This window comes from Trypanosoma cruzi, genomic scaffold, assembly GCF_000209065.1.
Source record: "Trypanosoma cruzi strain CL Brener 1047053517143 genomic scaffold, whole genome shotgun sequence".
NCBI classification, from domain to species: domain Eukaryota; phylum Euglenozoa; class Kinetoplastea; order Trypanosomatida; family Trypanosomatidae; genus Trypanosoma; species Trypanosoma cruzi.
In genome coordinates, this window is record NW_001849481.1 from 88,371 (window position 1) to 113,379 (window position 25,009).

The 25,009-nt window shown below is 51.2% G+C and overlaps 10 protein-coding genes across 10 annotated transcripts, besides 27 other annotated features; all 10 read left to right on the plus strand.

Annotated features, from left to right (window-relative positions):
• On the plus strand, positions 1 to 1,199 carry Tc00.1047053511585.10 (hypothetical protein, conserved; the record flags this gene model as incomplete). The annotated part of the gene is made up of 1 exon (XM_815267.1): positions 1 to 1,199. A coding segment is annotated over one exon (1,199 nt), but the record flags the coding sequence as incomplete, so codon positions are not given.
• Positions 1 to 25,009: part of a sequence feature (heterozygous, Esmeraldo-like haplotype) that runs on past the window's edge.
• Positions 1,358 to 1,387: a sequence feature (AT_rich).
• Positions 1,671 to 1,694: a microsatellite.
• Positions 1,837 to 1,990: a sequence feature (T-rich).
• Tc00.1047053511585.20 (mitochondrial RNA editing ligase 1, putative) lies at positions 2,074 to 3,462 on the plus strand (the record flags this gene model as incomplete). Its single annotated transcript, XM_815268.1, has 1 exon — positions 2,074 to 3,462. The coding sequence occupies one exon, from the start codon at positions 2,074 to 2,076 to the stop codon at positions 3,460 to 3,462; it is 1,389 nt and encodes a 462-aa protein (XP_820361.1).
• Positions 3,634 to 3,656: a sequence feature (AT_rich).
• Positions 3,909 to 3,929: a sequence feature (AT_rich).
• Tc00.1047053511585.30 (hypothetical protein, conserved) lies at positions 4,339 to 8,214 on the plus strand (the record flags this gene model as incomplete). The annotated part of the gene is made up of 1 exon (XM_815269.1): positions 4,339 to 8,214. One exon carries the CDS (start codon positions 4,339 to 4,341, stop codon positions 8,212 to 8,214), a length of 3,876 nt encoding a protein of 1,291 aa, XP_820362.1.
• Positions 5,595 to 5,635: a microsatellite.
• Positions 6,358 to 6,381: a microsatellite.
• Positions 8,345 to 8,368: a microsatellite.
• Positions 8,452 to 8,475: a sequence feature (AT_rich).
• On the plus strand, positions 8,560 to 10,002 carry Tc00.1047053511585.40 (DNA-damage inducible protein DDI1-like protein, putative; the record flags this gene model as incomplete). Its single annotated transcript, XM_815270.1, has 1 exon — positions 8,560 to 10,002. One exon carries the CDS (start codon positions 8,560 to 8,562, stop codon positions 10,000 to 10,002), a length of 1,443 nt encoding a protein of 480 aa, XP_820363.1.
• Positions 10,091 to 10,113: a microsatellite.
• Positions 10,481 to 10,507: a microsatellite.
• Tc00.1047053511585.50 (hypothetical protein, conserved) lies at positions 10,605 to 11,936 on the plus strand (the record flags this gene model as incomplete). Its single annotated transcript, XM_815271.1, has 1 exon — positions 10,605 to 11,936. One exon carries the CDS (start codon positions 10,605 to 10,607, stop codon positions 11,934 to 11,936), a length of 1,332 nt encoding a protein of 443 aa, XP_820364.1.
• Positions 12,103 to 12,134: a microsatellite.
• Positions 12,327 to 12,352: a microsatellite.
• Positions 12,415 to 13,929, plus strand: Tc00.1047053511585.60 (hypothetical protein, conserved; the record flags this gene model as incomplete). The annotated part of the gene is made up of 1 exon (XM_815272.1): positions 12,415 to 13,929. One exon carries the CDS (start codon positions 12,415 to 12,417, stop codon positions 13,927 to 13,929), a length of 1,515 nt encoding a protein of 504 aa, XP_820365.1.
• Positions 14,057 to 14,088: a microsatellite.
• Positions 14,297 to 16,948, plus strand: Tc00.1047053511585.70 (heat shock protein 70 (HSP70), putative; the record flags this gene model as incomplete). Its single annotated transcript, XM_815273.1, has 1 exon — positions 14,297 to 16,948. The coding sequence occupies one exon, from the start codon at positions 14,297 to 14,299 to the stop codon at positions 16,946 to 16,948; it is 2,652 nt and encodes an 883-aa protein (XP_820366.1).
• Positions 17,072 to 17,092: a microsatellite.
• Positions 17,288 to 17,310: a microsatellite.
• Tc00.1047053511585.80 (mitochondrial processing peptide beta subunit, putative) lies at positions 17,336 to 18,778 on the plus strand (the record flags this gene model as incomplete). Its single annotated transcript, XM_815274.1, has 1 exon — positions 17,336 to 18,778. One exon carries the CDS (start codon positions 17,336 to 17,338, stop codon positions 18,776 to 18,778), a length of 1,443 nt encoding a protein of 480 aa, XP_820367.1.
• Positions 19,101 to 19,127: a microsatellite.
• Positions 19,440 to 19,498: a sequence feature (T-rich).
• On the plus strand, positions 19,638 to 22,787 carry Tc00.1047053511585.90 (hypothetical protein, conserved; the record flags this gene model as incomplete). The annotated part of the gene is made up of 1 exon (XM_815275.1): positions 19,638 to 22,787. The coding sequence occupies one exon, from the start codon at positions 19,638 to 19,640 to the stop codon at positions 22,785 to 22,787; it is 3,150 nt and encodes a 1,049-aa protein (XP_820368.1).
• Positions 23,013 to 23,095: a sequence feature (T-rich).
• Positions 23,214 to 23,279: a sequence feature (T-rich).
• Positions 23,387 to 23,411: a microsatellite.
• Positions 23,455 to 23,485: a microsatellite.
• Positions 23,517 to 23,578: a sequence feature (A-rich).
• Positions 23,586 to 23,993, plus strand: Tc00.1047053511585.100 (hypothetical protein, conserved; the record flags this gene model as incomplete). Its single annotated transcript, XM_815276.1, has 1 exon — positions 23,586 to 23,993. The coding sequence occupies one exon, from the start codon at positions 23,586 to 23,588 to the stop codon at positions 23,991 to 23,993; it is 408 nt and encodes a 135-aa protein (XP_820369.1).
• Positions 23,987 to 24,012: a sequence feature (AT_rich).
• Positions 24,302 to 24,331: a microsatellite.
• Positions 24,370 to 24,417: a microsatellite.

Below are 25,009 nucleotides of genomic sequence, written 5' to 3' on the forward strand. Positions count from 1 at the left end.
TTGTAAGTGCTCCAGTCTCATGTATCACAGAAGTGGAGTGCGGTATTGAAAAACGCCTAGCCCTTGTGGTTGATTGTGCAAGGCTGTGTCGGGCGCGAGGTGAAAATAGTTTTACGGTTCCATACGTAAATACGCGGGGAGGGCCACCTTCCGTGTTTGCCGTGGGGTTTGGGAATGGGCACGTGCTCATTGTGTGTGTGACAGTGGAGGGGGCTTGGATAAGCAAACACTTTTCATCCTTTGGAAATCGACTCGTGCAAGCGATATCGATGCGGGTGCCACACTTCTTGACGCGGTTATGGCCGAAGGATGCCGAGGCATCTTTTGCCTCACACGAGACACGGCAGAGGAAGGGTTTTTTTCCCGCAATGACGGTGTGTGTCTCTGCGGAGAGTCTTGTTGTGGATGGAGAGAGTAGTCTTGTGGCGGTCTCCTGTGACGGGGGAACAATACGCCTTGTCAAGGCATCCGAAATGGAGGTTGAGCTGTGCCACGTGACCGCACTTGAAAATCACTCTGTCGGTGACTTTTTGGCTGTGCAATGGGTTCCCAGCCACGCCGACGCCACTCTCTATCCGGACCTTCTTGTGGTCACAAACGAGGATGATTCCATCACGGTGTGCCAGGTGGCATACCTTAGCGACGGGAGGAAAAACGGTGATTGCACCGCTGTCAGGGATCAGAATACGTCCTTAGCGGAGAACTCGGAATTACTTTTTTCTCCCCCTTCCGTGTCGTACCCCGCATACTCTCAGGCTGTAAGGGAGGGATTCGTACATGTGACGCGACGACTTTTTCATCGCTCGTGGGTAGGCGACCTTTGCGCTCTACCAATTCCTTCTAGAGGTCATCTATTGGTTGCCACATCATACGATAGTCGAAGTTCCTTTTGGCCTCTCTGCTTTTCAGATACATCCCTTTCTGTAGATGCCCGTAATAACCCCCTAGAGGCTTGTTCACTTGAATCATTTCTTCAGGAATGCTTTTCTGGGTGCCTTATCCACGACAAAAATGCTGCGTCTTTCGAATCGCAGTGGGCAGACAACGCCATCCCAGTAGAACCAGCTTTTGCTGTGGCGCTGCACGCGGACCCAACAGTTCGCTGTGCCGCTTGTGGGGCCGGGAGGAGTTACTTTTTTGTTTCTTTGTGCCTCCGTGGACGAGTGAAGTTCTGGGAGGTGAGACCCGTTGTGGATTAAGCGGCGTTATTCCGTTTTGCTTTTATTACTTTTTCCGGTTGTGGGTTTTTTGAAGAGAAATGACAGCTAAACTCCCTGGTGCTGGGTGGGGGGAAGCGTAGGAGAGGGGAATAACGAAAATGATAGCGACTGCCCTTTTTAATTTCCTTGACTTTTGGTATATTAAATAAATTTTTTTTTTTTTTTTAGGGGTATCACGTTGGAAGGCAACGATGGGTAGTTATTATTATTATTATTTCTGCCGTCCCATCCACAACCACCACAACCACCACCTTCTCTGTTGCCCTCCACGCTGAGGGGGAGTCCAACGGCTGCGGGCCCTTTTAAAAAAAGACTCCCACCTTGTGAGTTTACAAGGAGCCCGACTGCCACAACTTTCATGCATTCATTTGTTCACGGGTGTGTGAGTGTTGGATGAATTTACTTCGTAGTGTGTGGGGTGTTGGGCCAAACTGCCACTCCCCGTTGTGTCACACACACACACACACACACACAACCTCTCTCCCTTTCTCCGCGTGTCTTTTTTTGTAGGAATAGGGGACAGGGTCTTGGACAGGGGCGTGTATCTCAAGTTTTTTTTTTTTCCGTCGTCTGTTGTGCTTGGTAATATTTGATATGAGGTAATTACAAAAGACACTTTTTTATTTATTTCTTTCTTTTTTTTGTTTTACGCATTTTTTTGGTTTGTTTTGGCTTGACTTTCTTAGTGGATGTTCTTTGGCCTCTTTCTGTCACATGTCCTTTTTTTTTTTTTTTTTTTGGATTCATTCGGTTTTTTTTTTTTTTTCTCTGCCTGTTTGTGCATCTCTGTTGTTGTCATGGTTTATTTCATGTAGCGAGCAGTGCGCCGGGCGAAAATCTTCCCGTTTTATTCATGAGGGGAGTGGCGTTGGTGAGGGGGTGGATTCGACGGCCTTCCTCCATCTTTTCTCTTTTTGGCAGGAGTGTGATGCACGGCACGACGACCTTTGCTGTGGCCACACGCACGTATATGCCGCTACCGAATGACCAGAGTGATTTTTCTCCCTACATTGAAATTGATTTGCCGAGCGAGAGCCGCATTCAGGCGATAAATAAGAGCGGCCTCGGCGCCCAAGATTGGGTGGCCTGCGAGAAGGTGCATGGCACCAATTTCGGTATCTATCTCATCAACCTTGGCGACAATGAAGTGGTGCGATTCGCGAAGCGTAGTGGGATTATGGACCCCAACGAGAACTTCTTTGGGTACCACATCCTCATTGACGAGTTCACTGCCCAAATCCGCATTTTAAGCGACTTACTGAAGCAAAAGTACGGCTTAGGTCGGATTGGGCGCGTCGTTCTTAATGGCGAGCTTTTTGGTGCGAAGTATAAACATCCCCTTGTTCCCCCGAGCGAGAAGTGGTGCACAATGCCGAATGGGAAGCGATTCCCCATCGCCGGTGTCCAAATTCAACGGGAGGCGTTCCCGCAGTACAGCCCCGAGTTACATTTCTTTGCCTTTGATATTAAGTACTCTGTGAGTGGGGCGGAGGAGGACTTTGTGCTGCTTGGATACGACGAGTTTGTGGAGTTTTGCTCCAAGATTCCAAATCTGCTTTACTCCAAAGCACTTGTGCGCGGGACCCTTGACGCATGCCTGGCGTTTGATGTGGAGAACTTCCACACCCCTCTGCCGGCACTTTTGGGCCTTGGCAACTACCCGCTGGAGGGGAATCTCGCGGAGGGCGTGGTCATCCGACACGTGCATCGTGGGGATCCGGCGACTGAAAAGCACAATGTCGCGACGATCTTGAAGCTGCGCTGCTCCAGCTTTATGGAGCTGAAGCACCCGGGCAAGCAGAAGGAGTTGAAGGAAACGTTTATTGATACAGTGCGCACAGGGGCTCTGCGACGTGTACGCGGGGACGTTACAGTGATTGCAGATTCCATGCTTCCGCAGGTGGAGGCCGCCGCGAATAATCTACTGTTAAACAATGTGAGCGATGGTAGGCTTAGCAATGTTCTCTCCAAGATTGGGCGGGAACCGTTACTCTCTGGGCAGGTTTCACAGAATGATGTTTCCCTAATGCTTGCCAAGGACGCTCTGAAGGATTTTCTCAAGGAGGTGGACGCGTTAGTGCTTAACACGAGTCTCGCTTTTCGAAAGATGCTTATTTCTAATGTGTACTTTGAGTCCAAAAGACTCGTTGCGCAGAAATGGAAGGAACTCATGAAAGAGGAGGAAACGGCGCAGCAGGAGGCGGAGGCGGCCGCATTGAAGGCCCCTCCAGTAGCCGCCTGAATGCGTCTTTTACATAATTTACACATTTAAATACATGCGTAAGTGCATGTGTGTGTGTGTGTCTATGTGCTCCTTGGCGTGTGGCCGTGTGCATCGCATTGCGTTGCTTTTTCTTTAGAGGTTTATTGAGAAGTTAGCACAGGAGGGGAAAGGCGCGAACATCTTTTGTTCTTAAAAAAAAAAATATATTTTTTCTTTCATCATTTTTTTTTGACGGTCATTTTAGCTTCTTGCTGATGCATCTGATTTTTCCCACCACTTTATTTACCCCTGCTTTTTGCTATCCTCTAGTCGTCTTGAAGCAAGAGCCCTCCCACTTTTCTTTCTGCCACAAAGAGAGGAGGAGGTTTCACGAGTGGCATTGGTAGAAGCGCCAGGAAACGATATTGGCAGCGGCCAGTATTCGCGGTGAGCCGCGGGTGTGCGTGGCGATAGCGTACGAAGTGAATTTTATTTTTATTTTTATTCCTTCTGATGACGACGCTTGATGAGGGGGAGAACAGGAGAGAAGGAAGCTCGCACTCCAACGAGGGGCTTATTAGCAGTAGCCACATGAGCAAAGGCCGGCGTGTGGGAAAAAATGGTGGCAATGATGGGGTGAGCGTTTTTCTTTTTTCCACACATCACATTCCACACGCACTAAAGCCGTATTTGTCTACCACGTCGGTGTCAACGAGGCTGGTGGAGCAGTGCCTCTAGAATTATCGGGACACCATATTTTTGGCGCGGGAATATGGTCACAAGACGGATGCAGAGAGGACGCAGCTCCGTGTGCATCTACTGCAGTTGCAACGAGAGAAGACAAATGGTGGGAAATACACCACCGATAGGTCGGAATCTGCCCCTTTTTTTGTGGAGGGTCAGTTGTGGGATCTCATGCTGCGTGAACCCGGAAAACACCCGATTCTCCTCTCGGAGTCGCTACGCTATCAACAGATTCTGCAGGACATGAAGCAGCTGGCTCGAGGACTACTAGCTCCCATTGAAATCTTGCGACACCGCAATTATTGGCTGTTGCTGCAGGAAGATGTGCAGCTGAATTTGTCGGATCGTCTCTTGCATTATCGTGTGGTGCTGCGACAGTCCCCGCCGGTGACAATGGTGACGAGACTTTGGTGCGATTTATGGGCTCTACTCGGTGCGGCGTGGAGGCAGCGTGAGCGGCTGATGGGGGTCTATGCCGAAGGCATTCCACCCGCAGATCTGAATGGTGATGCATCGCAACTTCCGCCCTTTCCTTCCACTCCACCCTCGTTGCGTGACGCTTATTGCGAGAGACAGCGGGGGCACGCCGGCAGGCACGCCAAAAATGGGTCTTGCAGCGGGAGCCGTGTGACCGATGACACACAAACGGCTTTTGAGGAGGAAGGAGACAACCTCGCTTTTGGACCTTTGCTCCCGCATCGGGTGGGTATCACGACGTTGCGTCACTACGCCATCCGTGTTCCGTTGCTTTCTTTCTTGCGCTCCCTGCGTGTGTGGAAAGAAAAGGTTGCTGTCACGGCATCACGACGTGGGCCCAATGGCACTGGGAGGAGCGGCGCCCTTCCCCGCGATGGATTTCCGGCAGCCAAGAACGATAGTGTTAACAATGACACCACGTCTATTTATTGCATTGAGGACGCGGAGTCTCTGAATGCGCCGTTCTTTGACAATACGGCTGAAGATCTGGAGGCGTGTCAGGTGCCGTACATCTCACCAGAGTGGTTTGTCCGTCTGCGTTTGCGGGACAAAGACGTCTCCCACGAATGGGATGTCGCCGCCGTTCTTCATTCCTACTCGGACGACGCATGGAATATTGCCGTGCTGACACTGGAGTTTATGCTGACCGGATTCCCACTTGCTGAAAGTTGCTGCGGCCACCCAGACTGTTTGGCTCCGCCAACCTCGTCATGCTTTGATGACGTTATGAAACTCCTAGTGAAGTTTCACGGCGTACCTCTTGAGGCGGCACAGAATTTTCTTTACGCGGCACTTCATGAGTTGTCATTGCTGCTTCGAAAAGAGTGCGAATTGCCAAGGATGGCATCGGAGGATGGGAATCACTTACAACCGGAGCCGTTACCGCAACGTCTGGCAGAAGAGTGGTACCTTTATCTTTGCAGGACGTATGGTCCTGGTGACGGTATGAATAGCAGTGGTGGTGGCTGTAGTAGTAGTGGTAATAGTAGTATTCTCCGTGAAGTTGCGGAATGTGGACTTTTATGGTCCCGCCGTGAGCGATGGAAGGCGTTTCAGGCGGCACATGCTCTTTTTCTTTCAGATGCTATCGATAACAGTTCTGCAGCTGGCGAAAACGGCGCTGGTGGCTGCGGCACCGCGGTGTTGGATGCCGCTCAGCGTGTCCTGAGCAGCCTGTCATGTCCTTTGATACCACTTCATCCCACTTTGTGCGCTGCGGCGACGAGAGGTGGCGTTGTGACGGAGTCCTTGAAGCTGCACATGCAGCCGATAATGTCATTACTGAAGCCCCTGTCTCCATCCCTGTGGGATTTGCAGATGCAGCTGCGGGTTTGGCGGCAGAGCGTGGAACGACATGCTATGGTGGATGGAGGCTGTCGGAAGGATGGCGAGGCGAGGCGGAATGTTGTGTTCAGGGAGTTTGTTCACGTCGTGCGACGGATACTACAGCAACAGCCCTGCGAGCCGAATTTCACTGGCGACACAATGGAAGAGGCCTCACGAACTATTCATTCGCGTCTGATTCCCTCCAGTGCCAAAACGTTCCCTGCAAATGGGAGTAAATTTTCGCACTCGGCAGCACAAAATGGATTGCTGCGAGGGCTGATGGAACGTAGTGCTCTTTTTTCTTATTGCACCGATGGTTTTTTCCTTCCTGAACACAACAATCCTGCTCATGGCATTGGTGATGGTCAAGACGATAACGACTCTAAAGATGATGATGATGATGATGATGATAACCGGTTTTTACCGGTGTTTCCCTTTTCGCAGGTATTCCTTCCCATGGAGGATCTTCTGGCGTTGTTGCACAAAGATGTGGTGGCACTCAAAGACTCCTCTCCCTCTGTCACCGTGGCCGTGAATGCTCTTGACACTCTTGTTGGGGCGAAATTACCAACAAACCTTCGTTTGCCGTTGGCCTTATCGTCTGCCGCGGCGGACGTGGGGTTGCTGAAGAGTTTCAAGAGGGTCGTTCGTGCAGTGGATTTGAATGTTGCGCAACAGCTGACCTTAATCGCGGGGTTGCGACCCCTCCTGCACGTTGCACCAACTGCAAAACGAGCGATGCTGGTACGACGTTACCTCACGGATGTGCAGACGGTTGAGGGAATTTCGTATGTGCCGGTGCCGGCTACAATTCGCGGGGAGGTGTGGGGCGCGCTTCTTCAGGTGCCACCGGAGGCCACACGTGTTGCCATATATTACGCACTTAACACCTCCAGTATCTCTGTTTTTGATCGGCAGCTTTCAGTTGACATTCCTCGATGTCATCAGTATCATCCTCTGTTAGTAACGGCGGAGGGGCATGAACGAATGCGACGTGTTATTAAAGCCTGGCTGCTGATGAACCCTGAGCTTACATATTGGCAAGGAATAGACAGTGTATGCGCCGTTCTTCTCACTGTCAGCTTCACAAATGAGGCTCTTGTTGCGGCGCAAATGCAGAAACTTACGCAGCATTATATCCCACATGGCCCCGTTGAGTCATCGATTTCAGGTGCGAAGAGTATGGAGGATCATCTGCATCAGCTTGTCATGATGCTGCGTTACTGCGACCCGCGTTTGGCGGTGCATCTTCTAGACGAGGTGGAGTGTCATCCGGAAATTTTTGCGATTAGTTGGTTCCTCACCCTCTTTGCTCATAGTTTGCCGGTAGGAAAAGTGTGTTTGCTCTGGGACTTTCTTTTTTTGTACAACGAAGCATACCCGCACTGCCTGACAGCGTTATGCCTTGCGGTGCTGCTTCAACAGAGGGAAAAGCTGCTTGGAAACGATTTCTCCGTCTGCCTTTTGGCACTGAGCCGTCTGCATGGCATTGACGTGCACCTTGTGCTGCGCGACGCGGCGCTGATTTTGCGCTCCGTGCCGTCCTCTGTGGCGTTGCTGTCGCACTACTTCAACGATTCGGCGGGGGAGGTTCGGCACTGCGGGGTTTCGTATGTGAGTGTTCAAACAATTCTCCAGGCGTTCAACGGCAGCTTGTGGCGGGCGGCAGAGGGAGCGGCGGGCGGGGGGTGGATGCAGTCGGGACTGTTTCTCGTTGACCTCCGCACACACCGCGGGGCGGACGTGCTTCCACAACGCGCGACACGCGTGGAGGAACGTGTCGTGGGGGCACTGCTTTTTCCTCTTGCAGCGCTTCACGCACATGAAGATGATGATGATGACACTGGCGCCACGAAATACGCACAGCGACTTGTCACCCAACAGGCCACGGAGCTTCTGCTGCAGCTTGACAACATGGCAATGGCAGCCCTTCCACCGCTCTCGAAAACATCATCATCGTCATCACCAGCAGCAACGGAGTTGAAAACAAAAACGTTGCCACCGCCAATTCCCGTGGGAGAAGATTTGAAGGATGGTCCGTCTACCGCTCTGCAGGAGTGTGCTATGGCCCCCCATGTTGTCTTGTTTACACGGTCAATGGAACCTGTTGAGACGGCGGCGGCAGAATCACTTGCGCTTGAGTTGGTGCGGTGTGGTACTCCCCATGTGTCCATCCTTTTTGGGGGTTTTGTGGAGCTTAAGAGGGAAGCATCACATCTTGTCGTTGAATTCGAAGAGGATTGACGGTTTTTCCGCTCCTTTGCCGGCGATTTCTTTTCGGTTGCATTTTAGCGTGGGCACATAATGCATGCGTCTTTGGAGGCTTGTCTTTATCTCGCATGTGGACATGTTTTTTGCTTTTTTTTTTTTTTCTTGTGTGTGTGTGTGTGTGTGTGTGGGCGTTCGCTGCATGTTTTGTCTCTTGTGTTCTCTTGAGTTGTAGTTTTCTTTTGCTCTGTTTACACACCCACACACAAACACATTTTTTTTTTTTTTTTTAATTTTCAAACTCTCAGTCTTGCCTACAGTGCGAAGAGGTAGTGGAGAGGAAATTTGGAATAACACGCCACGGGAAATAAGCCGCGTGAAATGATTAAAGTTTTTTGCACCAACGAGAATGGCGAAAGCTGCACTATTGCGATTGATCCACAGTCGTCCGTGGAGGACGTGGCGGCGATTATTGAGGTGGAGCTTGGGGTACCCATGCTGGAGCAAGTGCTTGTCACAGCCGACGGCAAAACGCTCCAAAGCGACAAGACACTTGAGTCTCAGGGCATCCGTGATGACACTAGCATCGTGGTGATACATACCGCCAAAGACTACAGGGCTGCACGGGCTCAAAAAGAGGGTGCTGAGGAAAAGGGGCTCTCGGTAGAAGCACGGCCTCCGCCGGATCGTGAAACGCACGTCTCACGACGGCAAGGCGTAGGGGAGGAGCACAATGTACAACACAGAGACCCATTTTTGCGTCAAGAGAGACCGAGGCAGCAGCAGGCAGGGCTTGAAGCTGCGCGTGCGTATATGTCAGAGGGAACACAAAGAGGGCATGTCGGCACGTCGAGGCATCAGGGCGGAGTACCACAATCAACAGACCACGCGCGCGCACGCATCGAGCAGTTGTTCAATCAGGGAGCGGAGCGGTTTTCGGGGCAGACTCCGTTGCAGGAGTCCGATCCGGAAGTACAGCGCCGCATTTATGAGTCTATTTATTGGGAGAACGTGAATGAAAATCTTGAAAGCGCGTATGAGTTTATGCCGGAGCTCTTTGTGCGGGTCCCAATGCTATTTGTAAACTGTGAGGTGAATAAGGTGATGGTCAAGGCCTTTATTGACTCGGGTGCGCAGAGGTCTATCATGAACCTTCGCACGGCGGAAAAGTGTGGGCTCATGCGACTGCTCGACACTCGTGCGAAGGGCATTATGCGAGGCGTGGGTGTGCGGCGGACGCTTGGCGTCGTCCACATGGCCATGGTCAATCTTGGCGGCCTTCACATTCCTCTTTCCCTCAGCATCATTGAGGACGACAAGATGGAGTTTATTATTGGTCTGGACCAACTGAAGCTGCACCGCATGATTATCGACTTGAGGGAAAACTGCCTGAGGATTGCTGACACCCGGATCCCGTTCCTTCCGGATTCCGAGGTGCCGGAGTTGGCCACTGGGGATGAGGTTGTGGATGAGGAATTTGAGGCAAAGGAAGACGCGAAAGGCCAGCAGCGCGGATTCGCCAGGCTTCCGGAAGCGTCATCGAATACCGCCGAGGAAGATGAAAGGGGAGGCCAATGGGGGCGGCAAGCAAAGAAAGAAAGGGAGACGAGAAATTCTGTGGCATCCACCACCAACGTTAGTGGCGCGGTAAGTGCACCGGCGCAGGACTTCGGGACTAACCGCGGTAACGCCAACGTGAATAAAGAGAGGTCTATTGCGGAGGTGATGGCGTATACACGGATGGATCGAGAGGGGGCTGTCGCACTCCTGGAGGCGGCCGACTGGAACGCCGACTTGGCCGTGTCAATCTTTCTTGGTGAGTGAGTTGACTTCCACCGTAATCCTCTCTCTCTCTCTCTCTTTTCTTCAAGAAAACGTCAGGCACGCAGGGAAAACGAGAAAAAAAAAGGGAATATATATATATATATATATATACAAGAAAAAGGAACTGCAGGCCGGTAGGATGGTGAAGTATTTAAGTTTCTCTATATATGCATGTGTGCGTGTCCTTGTGCGTTTGTCGTTTTTAAAGTGCTTTTTTTTCGTTGCCTACAATTTCTTTGTGTTTTCTTATCCTTTGTTCACACGAGACCACACACGATGTTTCTTGCGACAGAAGCAGTAGCAGCAGCTTCTGTGGAGGGGGGTGGCGGCTCTTGCATGAGTCATTTCTTTTCCTGTTTATTTTCTGCCATTTGCTGCGATGCTGTCGTTTTTTTTTTTTTTTTTGGGGGGGGGGGGGGTGGGGGAAATTAAAAGAGAGTTTGTGAGGGGCCACTTTGACGGGCCAAACGCAAGCATCCACACACACACACACACACACACACACGTAGGTATATAAACACAGCGATATCTATTTATACATCTTTTCAATACGTTTGCCTGCAGACAAAAAACTTTACACCCGCGTATTACTTCTCTTTGCAATGTCGTTAAAGGGGCAAACAAGTCCCCTCTGGAGGGGCAATCGCGCAGCGGCAATGGTGAGACGTATCCCACGGGGATCTATCACTAGTGCGGGCAGTTGTGGCAGAGAATCGCGGGAGCAACAGGGCATTTCCACAAGTCCGAATAACACCACTATCGAGATTTCCATCTTGCCCGAACTGAACTTGGATGAAACCTTGCGTGTGCGCGACGTATTCTCAGAGTTTGTTAATGATGAATACATCACCACGATGTTTACCTTACGGGTGGTCCTCTCCCAGCTTGGTATGTATCCATCCGATGAGGAGCTGTCCTTCCTGCTGGGCGTTTTTGAGAATAAAATAAGTGTCAACAATCTATGTCACTATCTGCGTTTCTACAAGCGTAAGTTTCAAATATTCGCGCAGCAGCGTCGTGTTGAGAACCCGGAGGGAAATGCGCAGGACGAGAGCGAAGACACGCTACGAGCTTTTGTTTCGCTTGGAGGTGCTGAGGATGGCACTGGCTCCGTAAAACTAGAGGATCTGCGCAAGGTGTGCCGTGATTTTGGTCTCACCATTGACATCGACGCCATGCTTGTCGATGTTGTGGACATTGAGAATCAGAAGACACTTAATTATGCTGAGTTTTGTGATATGTGGCGGAGTCGACGTCGCCGACGCGATCAGGGCTCTGTAGTATCGGTACAGGATAGTCAAATCGACATTCTCAGTGCTCTGCGTGCACTTGGCATGGATTGCTCCTCGGCACTACTTCTTAGCAACAAGAGCCCTGAATGCAGTGCTACCGTGGCGAAGGATGAAATGGGGGTGGAGGGTTACAAATTCCCATTAAACGCAGACCCCGGATCTTCTTTTCAGCAGCAGCAGAGTAATAACATGACAGTTCTGCGGTCGGAGGCCCAAAATCTACAGGCCCTTAAGCGGTTTCTTGTTCCAGAGGTTGCTGGCGGTTCCATGGCGCAAGATACAACGCCGTCGGCGAAGCGCAAAGCAGTGCGCCACCATTCCACACTGCCAGCACTCCATGTCGCGGCGTTGGCGGAAAATGACCGAAAGCGTGGTTACTATCCTCCTCGCGAAGAAGGCACTAATGCTGCCACTGGTGGTGGTGGTGGTAAAGATGATGGGGGGCTGCCTACATTGACAGGAGGGACAGGAGGCGGCTATCGTGCCCCAAGCCCGATGATTTTGTCACTGCGCAACAGTGCCGCCTACAAGAAACGATTGCAGGCATTCGTGCAGAAGTCAAAAATGAGGTCGAGGGGTCGTGTCTCAAGTGTGCAGACACGCCTTACATCCATCCCACCTGAAGATGATGGCCGAAGCTAGCGGGTTGGGAAACAAACAGCACGGAGAGAGGAAAGGAAGACGTATTAGAATCGATGACGTTGCCCATGTACAAAAAAAAAAAAAAAAAACGGCGGCTTATGTTAAAGCCAGTCTCTCTCATTTACCCAGTAACTTGTGGAAAGCAGGAGAAAGGAAGAATGCAAGCAAAAAAAAAAAAAAAAAAAAAAGAAAAAAAAAGAGAGAGATATGTATAAAAAGCCAACCAGAAAAGAGATAAAAGATCGCTTGCTTGGGAAGGACGGGGTGGGGGATATCACGATGTTGATGTGGCTCAATGAAGTTGGTGTAAGCCTCCTGCGCGATATTATGAGGAGTGCTTTTTTTTTTTTTGTCCTTTCATGATTTTGCCCTCTCTCTATGTATTCAACCTATTTTATTTTATTTTATTTTATTTTTTCCTTTCTTGCTTTTTCAATTTCACTACTTTTTTTTTATTATCTTGCTTAATTGGGTTTGTATGTGGGGATCTTTTCTGGGGCTACGGGGCCTTTGCCGACATTATCTTTTTTTTGTTTTTGTTTCTTCATCTTTTATTTGGTTGTATTCTCGTGTTTCGCACATCGGCCCGGAAGCGTCTCCTTCTGCGTGTTTGGATCTGGGGGGGGGGGGGGGGGGGAGCCGACAAGCCCTCACTATGCCGTCACGAAGGTTCAATGCACGCCGTGGGATGATTGCAGCGCGTCGTGGATTTTTCACGGCCACGTCGCCGTGCCGTCAATCTCGATTGGTTCCTTTTCACGAACTTTTCGCGCCGCTGTCGTCGTCGTCGTCTTCGCCGAGCTTGCCAAGGCGCTTCCCGGTTCACAGCGTTTGCGTGGATCCTCCATTGGGCACATTGGGGGAGCTTTCACGGAGTCAAGGAGCGGGGGCGGAGGACGGCAGTCCGCTCAGTTGGCTCCGTCAAAATCTTCAGCTTTTGGAAGATGGGAGGAAATCCATTAATGAGCGTAGGGTGAGCATGCCAGAGGGAAGCCCACAGTGGCCGCGCTACATGTTTCCCTCTCACTGCTGTGACTATATCTACGATCCTTCAAACGATTCAAAGCTTGCATTTGTGACATCAGACAATTACTGCCACTTATGCCACGAACCGGTGGAGGTGGCGATTCAACATTGTGCCTGGTGGGACCACGTGACACGGCTGGCAGCCATTCGTCTTATCGCAATTTACCCCCGCCGTTGGAGTCCCGTTGCCGTCCTACGGGAGGCGAACGAAGTACTCCCCACTGCCGTCATGGTGTCACCCCGGCCGCATCCATTTTTGTCCTTTTCGGAAGCGGTGGATGCCGATGATGTCTCTTTGATGGACATGAGCTCTTGTTATGTTTTTGAAAGGGAGGCGGTTGTGCGGCGAGCCGAGTTGGCGGCAATCCTGCGTGTCTTGTGTACCGCAAAGGACGCCGACAGCTGTGATGATGCGGAGCAGCGTATCTCCTCGATCATTCCTGTGCTTCGAGAGTCGCTGTTTCTTTCACCAAACGGTACTCCTGCGGCAAGCTCGGGGGAGCGGACCTTTCGTGCCTACATTAGCCGGCAAATCAGTGTGTTTCTACCGCCCATGGCACCGGAGCCCACGACGCGGATACAGCAACGTTGTTGGGGGCGGAAAAACTTGGAGATCATGTTTGACCTGCTCGGTGTGGCGTCACTGCAGAGAATTGCCGGAGCGCCTGTTGAGGCAGTGACAAAGAATGAGAAGGCGGCAGTCCTTCGGCAAATCATTTACGAACTAGCGACGGTCCTTTCGGAGGGTGACGCGGAATTCGCAGAAACTTCTTGCGCCAAAACAAACGGCACGTCCTCAGTCGATGCGAAGGTGCAAACCCGTTTGCTTGCGGAGATGGCGCTGCAGCGCCTCGCACATGAGTTGATTCATCTTCACACGATGTTGCTGATGGATCAGGCGTATGAGACCTATGTGAAGCTGGGATACCCGAGCGAGGGGATGCTGGAGAAGAGTGGCTTCTGCTGAGTGTTGGCTTCACTACTCAGGCTGGTGATTGGTTTGCTTCGCTGAGGTGGATGGGTGAGTCAGAGTGCTGTTGTGGCTTGCGTTTCCTTGTGGGAGCCGTGTATGGTTTCCTTTTTCTCCTCTTTCTTTATTATTATTATTATTATTATTATTATTATTCTGTTGTTTCTTAATTTCCTTGTTGAATAAACGGCGGGATAAAGGAGGGAATATAGTCACGCAAAAAAAAAAAAAAAGGAAAATAAATACAATTGAGGTTGGAGCACGACTTGAAGACGTTTGTTTTTCCACAAAAACGGAAAGGAATAGACCGAGACGTACGAACACGCGTCTTTTTTTTTTTTTTTGTTTCTTTTGCGAGTGGTGGATGAAAATGGAGGGGGAGCAATGGATGGGCGGGGTCGCCGGCGTGTGCCGTGGCAAAGCGTCTCACTTTTTAAAAGCCACGTCCTGCTCCACTACACGGTCGCCGCTTTTGCTTTTTTGCATTATTTTGCTCTTGACAGGGACGCCGTTTATGTCGTTTTTGGTGGAGGCGCATCACATTTTGGCGGTGGACCTCGGTGTTGATTGGGCGAAGGCAGCCACGCTGGGCGGCGGGAGCGGGGCATCGTTGATCCCCACTATTGTTCTCAATGATCAGGCAAACCGAAAGAGCCCACAGTGTATTGCCTTTCGCTTTCTTCCATACGACACGGACGACATACTCCAGAGGGTGGAGCGGTTTTTTTCGGAGCAGGCGCAATCGCTTGAGCCCCGCTTCCCCGATCAGGTCGTATGCGGACCTTCGCTGCTCGCCGGACGTGGGGTTTCGCGCGTAGTTACTGATGGAAACAACACCGGCGGTGTGACGCAGGGGTCGAATAATAAGGATGCGTTGTCATTGGATGAACTGGCATCACTGACTTTTTCCGTGGTTCCGCACTCCTCCCGCGACAAGGTGGCTGTTCGCATTCTGGGTGGAAAGAATAAGAGTGTTTTGGAGTTTTCCACAGAGGAGCTGATCGGTATGTTTTTTGCATACTTGAAGCGAATAGCTGAACGTGGCCTGAACGGTGAGCCGCTGCGTCACCTTGTCGTGACTGTTTCGGCCCACGCTTCACTGGCGCAGCGGCAAACATTTGTGGATGCTGCGGCTGTTGCGGGCCTGCGCGCGGTGCGGCTTGTGCACGGCACCACGGCAGCGGCTGTGCAATTGGCACACCTCAACATTGAGCAGTTTTTTTCATCGGCGCGCGAAAAGGGACCAAAGTACATCATGGTGTACGACATGGGCGGTCGACGAACGGAGGTTGCAGTGTATGAGTTTGCACCGTCTCGTCAGAGGCTTGGAACGATCACGCTGCGTACGGCGATTGTCAATAACACACTTGGCGGCCGTGCCTTTGACCGCTGCATTGCCCGCTATATTGAGCGGGAACACTTCCCGAAGGCGAGGCCTAAGGCCATCGAACCCGTTCTTGGAGTCTCCAGCCCGGCTGCACGGAAGGCGGCTGTCAGCTTAATGCGAGCGGTTCAAAACGCGCGGGAGCGGCTCTCTGTGAATCAAGAGGCCCCTGTCGTTGTGCAGGGCGTTCAAGAGGGAGACAGCGGTGACTTCACCACCATTATCTCACGTGCCGTCTTTGAGCAGGAGTGTGCTCATCTCTTTGACGAAGCCGTACGTTTGCGTGACGAGGCGATTGCGCAGACGAAAGGCATCGTATCATCTGTGCGGGAGTTGACACGCTTTGAGATGATTGGTGGCGCTACACGCATGCCTAAACTTTTGGAGCGCCTTAGCGACGGGTACGGCAGGGCGGTGGACCGGACTCTCAACAGCGACGAGGCAGCGGTAGTGGGCGCCTCATACATGGGTGCTGCACGGGCGAACATCCCCATCCGCGGTTTTGCGGTGGTGGAGCCACTGATGAATGATGTCTGGTTCTCACTCACGCCCTCGCTTCAGGACCCGAGAGACGCAGCGGCGCCACCTCGGGACAGCACCCGACACCTTATTTTCCCTAAGGGCAGCACAATTCTGCCGGCTGTGCGATCCCTTCAGCTGAAAAACCGCACCGCTGACTTCACGCTAACATTAGAGGATGAAAGTGGGCATTTTACCCGGGCGACATTTATTCGCGGTGTCAACGAGAGTATTATGGCGGCACAGCTATTACCGCAGTCTTTTCGTGCGAGTGATGGGGCAGGAAAAAAAAGAAGGGAACGCTTGTCACTTGAGCATACGGAGGTTATGTTGGAGGTGACAGCAACAGAGAGCGGCATTCCGTTTGTGTCCAATGCGTACTTGCATGCCACATATTTGAAGGTGACAGTAGCGAAAGAGCCCACGGACACCGTACAGAATGAATCGAATGCTGGTTCCGCCGCAGGGGAGAACGCGACGGACGCTGAGGCCCCCAATGGGACCGAGAAATCTTCGAAGCCTCAGCAGCCCGACGAGTACCCCGGAGAGGAACAAGAGGAACAGCAACAGCGTGACTTGGGAGCGGAGGAGAAGTGGGATGAGCGACAAGAAAAGGCGGCAGAGGAAGAAGGAGAAGAGGAACGGAAAGAAAATCATAATGTTAGTGATCAAGCAAGCGAGAAGGACAGTAACGCCAGTGAAGCCACGGCACCACGCGCAGAAGATACGTCCGCGGAGAAGGAAATTGTCGAACGCGTGGTACGCAGCTTTCCCCTGCGTCTTGTTTCGGTACCCCTATCAGTTGGTGTCAATCTCAACAAATTGGAAGCGGCTGCTGCACGAGATCGTCTTTACGCCTTTCAACGGGTTGACGATGAGCGGCTGATGCGAAGTGCCCTTCGAAATGATATTGAGACCCTCATTCTGCACTACAAATCCCTTGACGCGTGGGACAAGGCGGTGGAGAACGAGGGCGAGGCCAACTGGAGGGAAGTTGTGAAGGAGGTGGAGCAGTGGCTTGATGACACCAGTGACAATGTTGAGATATCAGAGCTGCAGAGGCAACAGCAACGGATGAACAAGCTGCAAATTGGGGGTGCTACAACTGGCTAACTGCTGCTGGGAATATCGTTTTCGCGGAGAAGGGGATTCTCCATCTCTCTCTTTTTCCGTGTGTGTGTACGTCCATCACTTGTATTTTGTTTTGTGGCCGGCCGGTGAAGTGAAATTTTGTGATATTTATTTATTTATTTATTTTTATTTTTTGCTCTCATTTTCTTGGGTACACTCACGCACTTAAGTTTTTTTGCACTGGTGTGTTTCTTTTTGCTTTGGCGTACATACGCACCTTTTTTCCGTATCTGCAGCATCTTGCACGGAGGGAAGTTGAGGGGCAGAGAAGGAAAGAAAAGGGCGGGGGAGGAGAAGAGGCCGGATATAGCCTCGGGGAAATATTTTTATTTTTATTTTTATTTGACTCACGGAGACATTAGCGCTGCAATGCTTCGAAATTCAAGTCGTCGATGGATCCCTGTGATAAACTGCACAGCGCGAGATTCCCATTGCGCTGCTACGATCGATCACTGTACGCCCGTTGTGTATTCGTCGCTGCCAAACGGCTGCCGGGTGGCGACGGAATATTTCCCCAGCTGCCAGTTTGCCACAGTCGGTGTTTGGATCGATGCGGGTAGCCGCTTTGAGGACCTGCGGAATAACGGTGTCGCCCATTTCTTAGAGCACATGAACTTCAAAGGCACTGAAAAGTACTCCAAACGGGCAGTAGAGGATCTCTTTGAGCAGAGCGGAGCTCACTTTAACGCTTACACCTCGCGTGACCGCACGGCGTATTACGTGAAGGCTTTTAATGAAGATGTGGAGCACATGATTGATGTGGTTTCGGACCTGCTGAAGAACGGCCGGTATGACCCGCGGGATTTGGAGTTGGAGAGACCAACGATTCTGGCGGAGATGCGGGAGGTGGAGGAGCTCGTGGACGAGGTGCTCATGGACAATCTACACCAGGCGGCATACGACCCCATCTCCAGCGGTCTTCCCCTCACCATACTCGGTCCTGTTGAAAACATTTCCAAGCACATCGATCGTGAGATGATTATGGAATTTGTGCGGGTGCACTACACGGGCCCTCGCATGTGTTTTGTCTCCTCCGGCGGCATTCACCCCGATGAGGCACACCGACTCGCGGAAAGGTTTTTTGGCGATCTCCCTGCGAAAAACAATCGACCACCGCTTCAGGCGCTTTACCGTGGCGGACACACTGTTATGTGGAATGAACAGATGGCGACGGCGAATACGGCCGTTGCTTACCCTATCTGTGGTGCTTCGCATCCAGATAGTTATGCGCTGCAGTTAGTGCATAACGTTATTGGGCAGTTCCGAGAGGGTCAACACGATCAGTTTGCGTACCAGCATCTTAATCCCAAACTTCCATGGGAACGACTACCAAATATGGTCCAAATGCGGCCCTTTTACACGCCCTACGAGGAGACCAGTTTGCTTGGTTATCAACTCATCACGACACCCATGCTTCCTACTGACTCACCTGTCTCGCATCGGGACGAGAGCCAAGACAAGTTACTCGACTATTTGATACAGACAATCAATGAGTTAGCGGCCACCGCCGTAGATGAAGCCATATTGGAGGGGGCGAAGAGTGAGTTTAAGGCTTCCGTCATGATGATGCGGGACAGCACGACAAATAGCGCGGAGGATTTGGGACGGCAGATGATTCACTTTGGTCGCCGCGTGCCCATTCGGGAGGTTTTTGAACGGGTGGATGCGGTGACGCCGGCTATATTCCGTGACACACTGGCGAAGTACACTTCTTCGACAGTTCCAACAGTGTCTTACATTGGCTCTGCGAGTGCGGCACCTCGCTTTGACGCTGTGACGCAGATGAGGCAGAGAACAGGCAATGCGCTCTGAAGAGGTGTGAAGTTGATGGAGGGAATGGGGGAAAAGAAAAGAAGAAGGGGTGAAGGAGAGAATTGAGGGAGGGCAACGGCAACAACAGCGGGAGAAAAACAACAACATCACAGACCAAAAAAAAAAAAAAAAGGGTTGCATGAGCGCACTGAAGTAAAATGTGTCGTCTGGTGTAGTGTGAGGAACGGGTGGAAAGATGGAAGAGATGTGTCGGTAAGAAAGTGTGGGGGCGGAGGTAAAAGGATGAGCCCTTTTTTTTGCTGTTCCCTTTTTATTTGCTGTGGATAACCTTCTGTGCCTGCTTCCTTTTTTTTTTTTTTTTTCTCTTTCTCCCTCTCTCTCTCTCTCTGTGTTTGTGGCTAACGTCGTATTTGCCAATGAGAGCGTCCGTGCCAAATATATGGGGGAGCGGGTGAGTTCTCTCGTCCAGTTTTTGCGTGTCGCGGTTGGTAAACGGGCGGTTTGTTTTGGAAGAGTAAAAAAGAAAAAAAAAAAGGAAGAAAATTGAAAGCTGTTTTTTGCAAAGTCCTTCTTTGTTTTTCACGCAAGGAACCGAATTCGTCAACTAAAAGGAGGAGGAGTGCAGTAAATGATTTGTGTGGGAGGGCGGCTGCGTAGCGGCGGTCTGCGTGTGAGGTGCTGCACCCAAATGTGATGTAAATTCTTTTTTTTTTGGCTTTCGTATTTCCTTTTTTCTTTCCTTTTTTTTTTTTTTTTTTTGACTGGTGGCAATTGTGGTGTGAACAAACACACTGCTTTTGATGCCGGAACATTTGTGACCGGAGGAAGCAAGGGAAAGAAGGCGCGGTTTCTGTGGGGGGATTGGTTGCCTCGGGGCATCGTGCTTCGCCGTGAATGCATGAAGCGGGACGAATGGTTTGCCGCGCTACAGAAACTGCCGTTGGTACCGTGTGGAGAGAGCACCGGGCTGCCACGGTACCGCGCGGTGGAGGCTTACCACTGCACATTCTGCGCCTACACGGTTTGTGCTCGTTGTTACAACGCGGTTCCGACGATGCTTCTTTTTCCATCCCGTGATGCATCTGCTGCGGCTGGAAGAGGCTTCCTTGGGCCGCGGCGGGGAGACGGAGAGGTGGAGGACACTTTTTCAACGAACGACGGTTTGCCGCGTCCAAACACTGCGGACGATGTGAATTTCAGCCGACCTCGTTGTTTTTTGTGCCGCAAAGGGTTATTGGTGCATGAGAATGTGCCTGTGCACGAATGGACGTGCGAGGGGCCACGACCGGCGCGTCGCCTTCAACGTGGTGCTGGGGCGTCGTATGACATGGACGTTGTGCAGCGGTATTACACAATGAAGGAGCAGCGGGAAAAACGTGCGCTCTCGCAGGCACCACTCATTGCCCATTTTCACGCCGCTGAAGGACCACCCACACATGTTGCTTTTTCCAGTGTGGTGGGCGAGGAAAAGGATGATGTCATCGGTAATGGTCCATTGAATCGGCGACCCTTCTGCGTGGAAGGTGGAAGCTTTGTTTTTTCCGTACAAAATCCTCGGATGGAGGTGTCGTGTGTGTGGTGTGGTGTGGACCGACGTCTGAGTGAGGCACACCCGTCGTTTGTGGGGGATGAGACGATTACACCACTGCAGAAGTTTCACTGCCCGCCATCTCTTCCAGGGCTGCCGCCGCGGCGCTTTCGCGTCCGTGTCCCATACGGGGTGTATGGGCTGCACAACGTGCACGCTCTTGCTCTGTATCTTACGAATGATATTTTCCGTAAGGCCACGACGAAGTTACAATTGACAACCGCAGACACGTTGACGGTGGAAGAGAACGAGGAACCTCCGCCATGGCGACGAGGGCAGCTGAGGACAGGAAAAGCACTTCCACGTCACGCGGTACGTCCGCTTTTGGTTGTGGACGTTCTTCACCGCATTGCCACCAGCGATCCAGTGTGGGACCTCCTCAGCGTTGAAGCGTGTGCAACGTATGTGTTAAACGCTGCTGTGGGCCCCTTGAAATATCAGAAGGGGTGTCAAGGCGTGACGGAAGAAAAGGCAACGGTGGAGACCCACGCTGTTGAGGAAACGACTAGCAATGGTAACAACAACAAAAACGACGACAAAAACCGCGGTGATCATGATGCTTTAAGGAAAGATGGTGACCACAATGATGAGCCGCGCGATGGGTCAATGAATGAGGCTGCAATTCTCGATGACAGGCGTGGGATTGGCCCACCCTTGACCTGGCCCAGTGGGTTGAGGTGCGACGAACTACTTTTGACTCTGGACCACCTGCTGCAGGGTCGGTCTGTTGCCGTGTACGGCATCGCATCTAAGTACTTTTTTCTTCAACACGTGTCTCAGTGCGCTGAGTTGCTTCACTACGGGGTTGCGGTGGCCGACGGGTACCGCACATCCGCCGCCTGCCTCATAACTCAGTTTCGCGAAATTAGAAAATATCTTCGGCAATTACAACAGGGGTCGGAGCAGGCAATGCTGCGGAGTTTTGTTTCCCATGATGCCAACTGTGAGTCACTGGAGCTTGAAATGCGCTCCAAGGCCCCTGAGCGAGACCACCAGCAGGTGGAGGGTCAGGATGAGGAACGGGAATATTATTTAATAGACGTGCCTACAACGGAGGAATCCCCTCGAAGCCAATCTTACCGCGCCCCGCTACGAAGCCATGTGGGGGGAGAGGGAGTGAGCCAATCACGTCAATGCTGCAGGGAGTTGTCGGAAGATAAAAACCTGCTCCTTCCTAAAGAGCGAGAATTGGGGGAAACACCGCTGGTTTTTCAAGGAGCGGAATGCGTGACTCCCTACTCCCCTGCACCCTGCGCAAAGCCTCGGGAGAGATCCATTCTTTTGGTGCGTGGGGAAGAAGCCGAAGACGAGGAGGCGAAAACGCCTTTGGCAGCCAAACCATCACGTTCTTATCAACCGCAACAGCAGCTGCAACAAGAAGAGAAGGAGCGAAAGGTTCGAGCACAGCCTTTCTCTCAACATGATACGGGATTGGATGGAAAGGCATCTGCATGGTCACGACGGCATTGGCTTCGTGAGCATTCCGACTGGAACTATGATGTGCCATTGCACGTTGCGTACGGTATGAAACGCCCCCGTGAAGATGGGGGCAAGGAGAAGGTCAGGGAAGACGAGGCTTCTTTGGTGCAGCCGATTCAGGGTCGACGGTCGCGTCCTCCGCGGATCACCGTCTCCTCGCCAGAGGTTATGGGGTCCCTCCGTCTAGCATGTCGTGCGCCTCTTCGGAAATGCATTGCATGGACGTGCCTACCGTCGATTACGGTGCATCGCCTTGTTTCGGCCACAGAGCCTACCATGACGCTGGCCCTGAAAGGCAGTGCTCCTGTCGGAATTATTATCTTGCATGGCGTGGATCAGCTTGATACACCGGCCCTGCTTGAGCTTCAAGCAATTGCACGGGAACACCCGTATCGTGTTGTCCTTCTGTGCTCATTTGATGACCCCAATTGGCTGCTGTCGAGCGCTGCGGGTTTGTTGGATTCGTTTCGTTTGAATTGTATTCACCTTCGATCTCTTCTGCTCCCACGGGTGCGTGAGATGTTGGCTATTAAAAGCTTGTCACTGCTCACAGAGTTGGAGGCTCCTGCAGCGGAAGCCGGGAGGTTCAGTCGGTACGCCAATCGCAAAGGAACCTTTTCTTCAGGCGTTTCTTTGCCGTTGCATGATACTATTCGGCGCATCCTGTTTAGTCTGCCTTCTTCCTTTAGTGAGCTGCTGCGGTGCATGATTAAGCGCCAGGAGGCTTCCGGCGAAAATGTTTTCATCCCAATGAGTTTGCATCAGGAGAATTTTGACGAGTGTGGGATGATGATTTCCATGGCCCGCCTGAAGGCGATTGAACGTGAGCTCACATCCAACCGTCTTGCCGTATTTAATTCGGCGGAGAACAAATTGATGATTCCCCAGCACCGAAAACTATTGAAGGTCCTAGAGGAGGTGTTGGAGCAAAGGAATGCGGTCGGGTGTGCATCCAATGGGGCTGCCCCAGTGGAGACGTAGTTCGAACAACCGTGCCCTTTTCTCTTTTTCTCACTCTTTCTCTTTCCATTATAATATTTTTATTTGTTTGGTCTTTCTTGCCTTTTCATCGACAGAAATTATGACACATGCGATGTCTGTTGGTTCTACCACGGGCCTATTTGATGTTTCTTTGGATGTGGTGGTACTATCCCCGCCCCCTCTCTCACTTCTTTGAGGAGGAACCCAAACAATTCTTTCCATCTATTTTTTTTTTTTTAATTTCCCTTCTTTTTTTTTTCTTTTTTTTTCTGTTTTTATGCAGCGGTCCTTTTTTTTTTTTTTTTTTTGATTTCATTGCGCGGGACGCCCAATCGCAGCCGCGCTGTTTGATTGCAACACTCCGTCTCATCGAGAAGTGTTGAGTGAGTGAGAAAGAGAGGAAGTGGCCGCTCACGGGTACTTCCGTCATTTTTTTTTTTTTTTTGTATTTTCATATTAATATTATTTTTATCAGTACTTTTAGTTTTAGTTAGTGAGCATCACCGGCAACATCGCGGTGGTGCGTCATCATTTATATTTTCACGTCTGTGGGGAAGTGGAGTGGAGTGGCAACAACAAACGTGAGTCACGAACAAGAAAACAACAACAACAACAACAAAAACAGGAGGAGGAAGAAGAGGAGGTGAATTAGAAGATAGCCCAACTGTATTATTATTATTTTTATTATTATTATTATTTTTGTGCGTGCGTTGGGGGTTCAAGAGAAGGAAACAGAAACAGGAACAAAAAAGGGGGAAAAAAAAAAACAAAAACAAAAACAAAAAAAAAACGAGGGAAATGTTCGCAGTGAACTTGTTGGATGCGTTGGCGGAGGCAGCCGTTCTTCTCATGTTTGATTTGGCTCCAACCTCCACATGCGGCGATGAGGACAACGATGGCGACTTCGGCAGGGCGCGCTTTACAGGGGTGAACAGCTGGAGTTCGTTGGACTCCTGCATCCCGCGAAGTCAGATGAATGCAGTGACATCCGTGAACAACAGTACGTTGACCCCGCCACAATCCCCGTCAATTGCCAGCGGCAGTTTTGTACAGTTGACCACGGAGGAGCTTCAGACGTCGTTATTAGAGTCGCCAATAGGTGGCTTAGATCACCATTGCCGGAACACGGAGCATGAACGTGGCAGCAGTCTGGCAAGCACGATGTCTGGTTGGACCGTACCTGTACGGTCACTTCGGCCAAATTAAATTTTTTTTTTTTTTTTTACTCTTACCAGCGCGTCATGTCGATCTTGGTGAGCGTACGATGGAATTCAGCAGCAAGGAATGGCCTTACTCCACAGGCGGCCATTGCAAATTGATCCATCATGTACCCTTCCAGCCCGTAAGACTAAGTTGACAAGTACGCGTCTGGTTTGAAGCATCAACAGCAGGCACTTAGCCTCCTCTCTAGTAAGAGCCCTGGAACCTGGCACCACGTTAAGGTGGCCGACTGCGCCAGGGAGTTTATTATTGTCGTAGTTACTAGTATTATTTGATACAGTGCGTTTTTTAAAATATATATATATATATATATATATATATATCTAGCGAAACAAGGACGGTGGAAATGGAATGACTCTGCTTCTTTTTTTTTTTTCAAAAGTTGTTCTGTTTTTTTTTTTTTTTTTTTGACGCGGAGTTCCCGTATGGATCGAATTTTTCTCCTGCTTATGTGTGTGTGTGTGTGGCTGCGCTACTGGCCTTGTGTCGTCTTCTTCTTTTTCTTTGTGCTTGCGAGACGGAGGAATGCCTCAAATATTTTGTTTTCTTCTTTCTCTCTGCTTTTCTGTTTGTGTGTGGTTGAGTGCTTGTTGGAGTGTTGAGGTTGAATATCGTCTGTCGGGGAGACCGACGGGGGGAGGGAATCGATTCCCTGAAACTTTATTTTCATTAGGAACGGCAATTGATGCCCACTCACCGAGTCGTGGCTTTCGGGCCCCTGAAATTGTCGTGCGACGTGTGGGGCTGAACCGTCAGCAGGGCGGGGCTCTTGGCAGCCTGGGCGGCAAACGCCAACGGCCGCATGCGGCACCCGCGGATTTACGCCGGGAAGGCGGTTGAGAGACGGACTCCTTTTGGCTGCGCAGGCTTTCGTGCCTCTCGTCATTCTTCTTGGGAGAAAATTGGCTGCTCTGCGGGCACTCGGGACACCGCGCTGTTTGTGCCCTGCTGGATTGCGTCCTCTCATTTCTTTTTACGGTTCTTTTCTGGCGGCACGAGAG